The 8,685-nt window shown below is 38.5% G+C and overlaps 2 protein-coding genes across 3 annotated transcripts; both read left to right on the top strand.

Annotated features, from left to right (window-relative positions):
• Nucleotides 1-5,488: 5,488 nt before the first annotated feature.
• LOC113362747 lies at nucleotides 5,489-6,262 on the top strand. The gene is made up of 3 exons (XM_026605240.1): nucleotides 5,489-5,605; nucleotides 5,808-6,062; nucleotides 6,176-6,262. The coding sequence occupies exons 1-3, from the start codon at nucleotides 5,492-5,494 to the stop codon at nucleotides 6,260-6,262; spliced, it is 456 nt and encodes a 151-aa protein (XP_026461025.1). The 5' UTR covers nucleotides 5,489-5,491.
• On the top strand, nucleotides 6,263-7,406 carry LOC113337889. 2 transcript variants are annotated; one of them, XR_003354492.1, is made up of 2 exons: nucleotides 6,263-6,374; nucleotides 7,072-7,406. XR_003354492.1 is itself a non-coding variant. In XM_026583443.1 (2 exons), exons 1-2 carry the CDS (start codon nucleotides 6,940-6,942, stop codon nucleotides 7,383-7,385), a joined length of 360 nt encoding a protein of 119 aa, XP_026439228.1. In that variant the 5' UTR covers nucleotides 6,873-6,939; the 3' UTR covers nucleotides 7,386-7,406. The 2 variants fall into 2 exon arrangements, 1 of the variants encoding a protein (XP_026439228.1); XM_026583443.1 differs by lacking the exon at nucleotides 6,263-6,374 and adding an exon at nucleotides 6,873-6,985.
• The last annotated feature ends 1,279 nt before the right edge of the window (nucleotides 7,407-8,685 follow it).

Below are 8,685 nucleotides of genomic sequence, written 5' to 3'. Positions count from 1 at the left end.
AACTCATTGCGGCTGCCTACATACCATTCCCCACCCTAAAGAGATCAAACAAAGATCGCAGTTCATCCTCGAAGAGACAGAAACTTAAGCCAACTCGCGTTGCAAGTCCGTGGCCAAGCAATAATGGTAATGGCCTAGCCCGTCATGGTCGTTCTGCTAAAATGCATCAAGGTGATGCATATTTAGTCTGGACATGGAATAGTGATTCCTTCACATCATATGCCCCATTGGAAAGGCTATGCAGATATTAAATAAGGCTAAGCATCATTTATACTCTTTCGGCTAAGCTACAAAGCTTACTTGGTGCATGGTCTGCATATGCACCTTCAACCAACTACCCCTCCCTATATATGTTTTATTGACATTTCTACAACTCAAATTGGGGGAGGAAAGTGACATTCACCGAGTCCATTTTTGAGGTTCTTGCTTCACTATTCATGGACGTTGCCATGTTTTTCTGAATAACCGGTCATGAGGGATGTACATTCAATTCTGGAATACATGCCAATTCCAATGTCCTTCCATGATGGCTGAACATTTCCTAAGCCAGTCTGATCTGGAAAGATGCAACACAGTGATGAGATATTGGCCCTAGGCCAATGACCTGCATAATGTGCTATGTTAGCACTAACTTTTCTAAAGGCCATGTACCCAACTGGCCTAATGCACCATTGATACGAGATTGGCCTTTGGCCAATATACCCACGCAATATGTCATTTTTGACACCGTATTGTCGTAGGCTAATGTTCCCTTTACCACGCGACGGAAGCTTTGGATGAAGCTTCATCTTGGTCCATGGCGCATCTTTGTGCATGCGCCATGCTAAAAACACGGGGTGTTACATCATTCACCCCTTTAAACAATTTTGTCCCCGAAATACAAAACAAAGACTGTTGTGCACAAACTCTTCGGTTTGGATTTAAGAAAAAGTTCCATACCAGATGCTCAGAAATTACTCAATGGTTATTCAGTTCATTATGGAACATTAATTAGGACCTCTAAGCAAACGTCCCATATCGCATACTCAGGAATCGAAAAAGAGTCCACAACTTTACCGAGAATCTCCTTTGGCCAGTTTCCAAAAGGATATCTCAATAAGGTATCCTAAGCGTGCGTCCCATACTACAAGCTCAAGAGTCCCTAAGGTTCACAAGGTTCGTGTAAATACTTTGTATTACTATATGGAACATGATCTAGTTGCCTACCATCCCTGACGGTTTCCCAGGTGGCCACTCGTAAGTGGGGTGATAGCCACTCTGACAGCGCACACCATTGGGCAGTTGCCAATATATGGGCATGATTAGTCCCATTGTATTACTACCGTTCCGAATGGTCTTACGGATTTCCACTCATAAGTGTGTTTCCACTTAGGCTAGGAAAACTCACAGTACTTAAAACAAGATCAACATGATTTGCAAAGTAACTGGTCTAGCAGTTACAAGTTTTTTTCCGCGCAAAAGTTGGCCTATTCTCCACCTTTATGTTTTCCTTTAAAGGAAAAATGTTCCCTGACAAGCCATTCCCGCATAGTCCCTAGAGATTTTTCGGAACTTGTTATGATATATACCAACTATGATATACCGGAAAATTACGCCTAGCGTGCCAGAACGCTAAAAGCCATAAGTTCCTGGTGCGCCACTCTGATGCTACTAACCGGACCTAAAAACTAAGAAAATGCACGTTCATTTTCCCTTGCAATCATGCTCGTGGAGCATGTTGCCTTAGAACTCATATTTCACACCTTTCGAACTTACCCTTGTTATGCAAAGAGTTTAAAGACATTGAGGCTAGTGTTGATGCACTATCTCATGCATCACATGATTTCGAGTCCATTCTAGGTATAGAACATGCCTTGAACTTATGCATAGGCCATTCCGGCCTATATATACTTTCTTTACTCTGATTTGGCATTGTTGAAATCATGCACTGGTCTTTCTCGTGCCCAGGGTGCATCAATCAGGCTCATGTCATACCTTCCTTAGGTTTATCCAAACTTCGCTAAATTGTGTATTAATGTAGCTTAATTTCCTGGCCTTCCCATTGCGCCGTTGGTGCATGTCTTCGTCGAACGCCTTGATAGGAAGTATGAACATTCAACGAATGGAATGCAACTTGCCTGTTCAAGTTTGGCCAAATTATTTATTACATCGCAATACCGATCTAGATGATACGAGAGGTCAATATGCCGCAATCATCTCGCAACTAGATGATATGAGCGACAATGTGATTGACCGGTAATGCTGTAACTCGTTGCGTCTGCCTACTTACCCTTCCCTACCCTAAAGGGATCAATCACATACCGTAGTCCTCGAAGGCACAACAACTTAAGCCAACTCGCGCTGCAAGGCTATGGCCAAACAATACTGGTAATGGCCTATCCATATAGGCCATTCCGTAGAAATGCATTAAGGTGATGCAGATGCCTTCACATCATGTGCCCCATTGGCAAGGCTATGCAACTATTAAATGAGGTTAAACATCATTTATACTCTTCCGTCTAAGCTATGAAGCTTACTTGGTGCATGGTACGCATATGCACCTTCAACCAACTACCCCTCCCTATATATGTTTTATTGACATTTCTACAACTCAAATTGGAGGAGGAAAGTGATATTCGCCAAGTCCATTTTCGAGGTGCTTGCTTCATTATTCATGGTCGTTGGCATGTTTTTCTAAATAACCGGCCATGATGGCCGCCTATTCTGGAACTTCTGTTCAATCGAAGCATATAAATCTGTAAATAGATTTGTATGTATAGAGGCGAAGCGGTGGAGTGTTGAACCCTAGATGACATTCCAATTCCAATGTACGACCTTGATGGCTGAACATTTCATAAGAAAACCTGCTCTGGCTTGATCCAACACAATGATGCGATATTTGCTCTAGGCCAATGACCTGCGTAATGTGCTATGTTAGCACTAACTTTTCTCAATGCCATCTACCCAACATGCCTAATGCACCATTTGATGCAAGATTGGCCTTTGGGCAATATACACACACAATATGCCATTTTTGGAACCGTATTGGCCTAGGCCAATGTTCCCTTTACTACGTAACAGAAGCTTTGGATGAAACTTCATCTCGGACCATGGCGCATCTTTGAGCATGGGCCATGCTAAAAAGACGGGCTGTTACATGTTTGGCTCATGACTAGCTTAACTCATGTTCGCGTTTTTTTTTTAAGAGAGTCAATAATTCGGTGGCTGATGAGCTAATCAGGAATGCTAGAGTTTCTTTTGTTTTAAAATATTTCAATTATTTGTGGTAATTCGTTAAATACAGTGGTTTTGTATATATCCAATTTTTAATGTTTATAAAAGAAAAAAAATTTAATTGCATGTGTAATTTCTAATCTATGAACATTGACATAAAGGCAAATAGAAAAAGGTATTTTAGAAGGTTACCTTTTAAAATCAGTTATATAAAAAAAAACATTGGGTAAAATATCCAATTTAAAATATTTAAAATGTATCTTAAAAGTTATTGAATATTTAAACAATATCCATTTTTACTCTTCTTTTACATCCAGGAAAGAGATTTAAGAGTCATTGAACCAATTTTATGAGGTATACATGGAGCGGAAATATATTTTGTTGAAAGTTAACAATATTGTACTCAAATCTCATTTTTTACTAGCAATAAGTCATATTTCGTTGTCGTTGCTCCCACTCCTGCAGTTCATAATACAACCAGATCCAAAGTTTTATTGAAATTTCTCAAAAAAGAATTCTAATTACATTCTCATTGTTATCCACATAATGATTCAGATATTTACTGCTAGTTTATAATATGCAGTTTCCTTTTATTTTTGATTTTTGATATACGTTATTTATCACAGTTTCCTTAGGCATCTCAGCTTCAATTGTCATTTGTTCTTTAGACATTTTTAACACCTTATTAGAAAAGATAATGTTCTTCCCAGCTCGTCTCTCTTTAAATAGCTGAACCTGAATTTTACTATGTTACTACTCACAAAAGCTACATGTTAAAACGAGGCCTTCAAATTATGACTGTTTATCATGCAATCTTCTTTGAAAAACTTAAACTGTTCAGTTCCACATGTATTTCAACTTCTTACATTAATGAAATGTGACTCACAAATTGCATGTCAAATTATGTTTTTTTCGTGTAGTTGCAGGAAATCCTATAATTAACACCCAATTAATTTATAGGGACAGCTAATAAAGCCCTTATTTTCGGATCTGGAAGGGCATTATAATCGACTTTCATTATATTTTCCGCACTCACATTTTAACCACCGCGCCGATCTTCACACTTTTGGTGTGACTTGGTGACGTCATCTCATTCGTCAGCAGAAATGTAATGAGCGCGTCATATCCGCCTTCTATCAAATGTATATCTTCGCCTTACTATTAGGTGTGCGGTATTTTTCACCCACATTTTGACTCTTCTCGTATCGTTCTTTTTTGAAAGAAAGAGCGACAAGAGAATTCTTAATCTTCCGCATCAACTTTGTCTTTTCGCATTCTCTTAGATCCACCTACATTTTTATGGAATTTCAATCTAACCGTTTACACATGTTGACTTTATCACTCATTGATCGACACATCTTCCATTAAATCTCCTTTTTACAATAACCGCCCCTTCTTATCTCTCCTCTAATTAATGCTCCTGTGAAACGAGATATCTCGGGAAGAGGGATAAAATTATCTACCCTAATACGCCTTCATTATTCTTTTTTTACTCTCTTTATTCTTTTCATCTGCAACATTATTTGCTGTTACTGTTCTTCTATTGCTACTTAATTCATCTTTATCATTTCCTGTTATTATTCTCTTTTTCGATTTTAATCTCACCAGTTTGAAACCCTGGTTACCTTTAACTTGATCGATCTGATCATCCTTTGATTTCAAACTTTTTGAACTTTCTTTCTCTATTCCATATTCCCATACTTTAAATGGTCTTCGAGCAGGACAAAAACTTCTTAAGGAACTTGTAAGAGTGAAGGATGATCTTAAACCCAAAGGAATCACGTTGACAGTTCCCCAAGGTTCGAGTCATAATACCGTGCTTGGACTTGATTAGTTCGCATCTGAAAAATGGAGTGACCAGAGGGTCATTATTTCGCTTGGACAGCTTCTGCTGGGCTCCCCATTCCTCTTTATAATCCTGAGATCCCTCTTTTTACGAGCTATTGGCAAATATTAAGTTCTCTCGCAGAATATTTCAACTGCACGACGATAGTATTAGGATTATGGTGGAGTACTCTTGCCGCGCTGCTGGTTTAGAGTCTTGATATCCTCAATATGTGAAGGTTCCGCCCAAGAAGGGAGAATATATTGTGGAAATTTTCTTTAATCATTATGATGTTTCCCTTGTCGCCAATGAGCGCCACCGATGAGGTATCCGTTTGATGAGGGAGGATGGTTTCGCGGAGCACGAAAAGATCATGCGTGATGTTGATTTTCACAATAAATCCAATGATTCTGCTCGCTTAAGGATACTCACTGGGTGGAATTTCCTCTTATCATGGATGGTCCTTACATAACTGGTAAAAGTGTTGATGGATCAATCATCCCTCTTCCTGATAGACTTACTACCTATAAACCCTGGGTCTTTCATTGGCCTGAGGAAAAGAAAGAGGTATGTTTATTCCTTTCTCTTTGTTTGTCTTCCCCTGTTGCTTGCTTATTTTATTCATTACCGCCTTTAACTACATATGTCCAAGAAAAAGAAGAAGAATTTGCTAAAGGCGTCACCTTCACGCTCCAAGGAAAGTAAGAAATATTTTATCTGTTTTAACAATATTGTTTCCTTTGTTTCTTATCTAACATGGAGCGTGCAGGTCGAGCCTGAGGACACTACTGGTTCCAATAATGAGTTTCTTCCATCTTCAGAGGTGAAAGGTAAATATAAAGTTGTGGTTTCCAAGAAAAGAAAGAGATCTTTTCCTTCTCTTATGAACATTTTCTCTCGCGATGATGCCTTGCTTTCTCCTGAGGATTCTTCCTCTGCATCTTCTATGGAGATCCTCTCTGATCTTTTTAGTAACTCTTTATCAACTATTAATAATCCCGCGTTGGGTCGAGCATGTGATGTGGTTGTTAAACTTTGCGAAGCTCCTTCGTCAAATAACGAATCTCTCCACGGGGTTGCGTTTGCCTTGACCCTGGATTTTCAACTTGCCATTGAATCTCGTGTTAGTTTTTTCAGAATTTTGATTTTATTCATGTTATTCATAATTCCCGCTTTCTTTATGTCGATGAAGAACTCGCGTATGTCTCATGCTGTCATCAATGACTTAGCGTAAAGATCTGCAGTCTTGAAAACGAGAATCTCAAAATCAAAGGAGATCTTTCTTCTTATGAGAACGACGTGGTAGAACTCTGTGAAAGAAACAAGCAACTTATCGGTATGTAATTCATTCCTTCCTCGATTTAAATATCAATACGTTATTTTTCACTCTCCTTTAATAATATGTGTGTGCAGAGATTTATAATTGAACTGATGAGCGATCAGTTATCCTGTGGAAGACTCCATCCTTCTAGATCATCTTAATGCCGCCTTGAATAACTCTTCGGTTGATGAATTAGATGTTCTTAGTTTGGAGGAGCTCAAATCAAGATATCAAACCCTTAAATTCGAGAATAGGTCCATGCTAACTGTTACTAATAACTTTAGGAATCGCATTCGTAGAGACAAGGAAGAGATTAATAGTTTGGAGGAAAAGAGGAGCTCTAATAACTGAAAAAGATAATGTGATCCTTAAGGGAGATCAGGCTCTAAAGGATTTTCAAGAATCGATACTCCAAGTTCAGACAGAGAGGTATCGGGCCAAAAGTGAAATTAAAACCTTGACCGCTCGCGAAAATATGATACGCTCTCGTTTTCTCATAGAAAATGATGATGAGTTTGAATGGGCTGTAAGGGTTATTGATAGAGCTAGAACGGGTTTGGCTCAAATGTTAGCTTAGAAAATGATCATGCTGAAGTGGTTAAGAGCTATTACTTCTGAAAAAGAAGGTTGCTCAAAATTCTTTTTTAAATACTCCGATCTTCATTGTCTTTTGCTCTTATGTGGCACTAATCTCTTCTGTCTTATTTTGTAGCTGTTGAAAAGGATCATCTTCAGCAAATTAATGATTTAAAGCCGAGGCTTTCTGTTAGAGATTCCAAGTATCGCATATTGCAGGAAAAGCTTGTGATTGACGTCTCTAATACTAAGAAGAATGCACTTCGTCTTCCAAATGAGCATGTTAAGAAGAATGTTGATGAGATTTGTACTGAGTACAAGCTTCCTTTAATAGATTTCGATTTCCCTGATGTTCCTCCCAATGATGAAGAAATAAAAATCTCTGACAGCGAAGAGGAGTATGAAGAAACTGACGGAGATGAGAATAACTCAGACATTGAAGAGCAATAGGAGTAATGAGGATGCTCTTAGGCGAACATAACCATCCTTTTAGAGATTTTGTCGCCTTTTGTTTTTTCTTTTGTTTGCAAAGCTTTATCTTCTTTCTTTATGTACACAACCTTTTGGTACCTGTATATGATAATTTTCTTGATTCTCCCAAGCTTCGATGAATCTTTCCTCTTTTATGAATATTCTTTTTTTATTTAGTTTCTGCACCTTTTCCTGCACTTAATTGTTAATGAAAACAAAATACTATTTCTTCTATTATCTTAATTAGTAACAATGCATGCATAATCCATCATATAAAGGCAAACAACATTCTATTTTCACATTTGTATTCCCATACTTGCCTCTGTTTTTTGCCTTTATAGTTATGGGTTATGCAGACGTGCGTTAATATTTGCAGTGTTATTCATATATACGAAAAAATTATTACACGTAACTTTTGCATAATCATAACTGTGTTTTATGCTTGTACTCTCTCTTCTTTATTATACTCCCTTCTGCTTCATCTTTTTTTGATAATTTCGTCTTTATTTTTACGCATTTAATCTCTTCCTCAGTTTTTTCTTTATTTTGACACTTTTATTTTCGCGTATAGTTATCAATCTCTCTTTTATTTTATTTTGTACTTTTGTGCGTATATAGTCGCTTGCCTTTTCATTTTTGGCGTTCTCTTACTTGATCGTTCCCTGAAAAATAGATTTAGTTACAGTTTTATAGGTCTTTTGTGTTTCTCTTGGGGTCTCATTATGCGTCACTAAGTGGAGGTCTTATTTAGCCAACCCTTGTTGATAGGTCTTATGTTTGCCCCAAGGTATTATTTATGGTAGGGAGGCGAAATCGCAAGCAGTCACTACTCTCTCAAATAATGACCTATTGACTTTGCCTTATCATCTTTTCGTATTATTGTCTCTGCAGGATATATTGACGCGTCAATAAGACAGGCCTACACTATCCTTTGAGTCATAGCCCCACGATATTGACGTCTTTGACACAATTCAGCTCCCTAATGGAGGGTGCCGTCCTTATCTTCCCCATGATTGCCCCTTCAAGGAAGCTTACCCATAGCAGGTTAGGTTGGGCTCTTCCCGTCCGGTTATGCCGACAATAAGTTGTTTTCGTGACCTCTTTCAAGATCACAGCCTAAGTGGGGTTTCTTGAGGACCGAGTGTATCATAGTCAGGACATGTCAAGAATGGCCAAGTACGCTCCAGACGCCCCATGCGCTCTTGACTCAACCGTGTACCTCGATGCCCTGATCGAGTTTTTACACTCCTTAGGAGAGAACTTAGTACCCTGGGCTATT

The sequence above is a fragment of the Papaver somniferum genome, chromosome 1, assembly GCF_003573695.1.
Source record: "Papaver somniferum cultivar HN1 chromosome 1, ASM357369v1, whole genome shotgun sequence".
NCBI lineage: Eukaryota > Viridiplantae > Streptophyta > Magnoliopsida > Ranunculales > Papaveraceae > Papaver > Papaver somniferum.
This window is presented reverse-complemented; position numbering and strand designations above follow the sequence as displayed.

What these genes read in the sequence shown, in the direction of transcription:
- LOC113362747 (XM_026605240.1), top strand. Translation starts at nt 5,492, where the DNA reads ATGGATGGTCCTTACATAACTGGTAAAAGTGTTGATGGATCAATCATC. An exon ending in GGCCTGAGGAAAAGAAAGAG is followed by an intron (nt 5,606 to 5,807) that starts GTATGTTTATTC and finishes TGGAGCGTGCAG; the next exon opens with GTCGAGCCTGAGGACACTAC. An exon ending in TGGGTCGAGCATGTGATGTG is followed by an intron (nt 6,063 to 6,175) that starts GTTGTTAAACTT and finishes TAGTTTTTTCAG; the next exon opens with AATTTTGATTTTATTCATGT.
- LOC113337889 (XM_026583443.1), top strand. Translation starts at nt 6,940, where the DNA reads ATGATCATGCTGAAGTGGTTAAGAGCTATTACTTCTGAAAAAGAAG. An exon ending in TATTACTTCTGAAAAAGAAG is followed by an intron (nt 6,986 to 7,071) that starts GTTGCTCAAAAT and finishes CTTATTTTGTAG; the next exon opens with CTGTTGAAAAGGATCATCTT.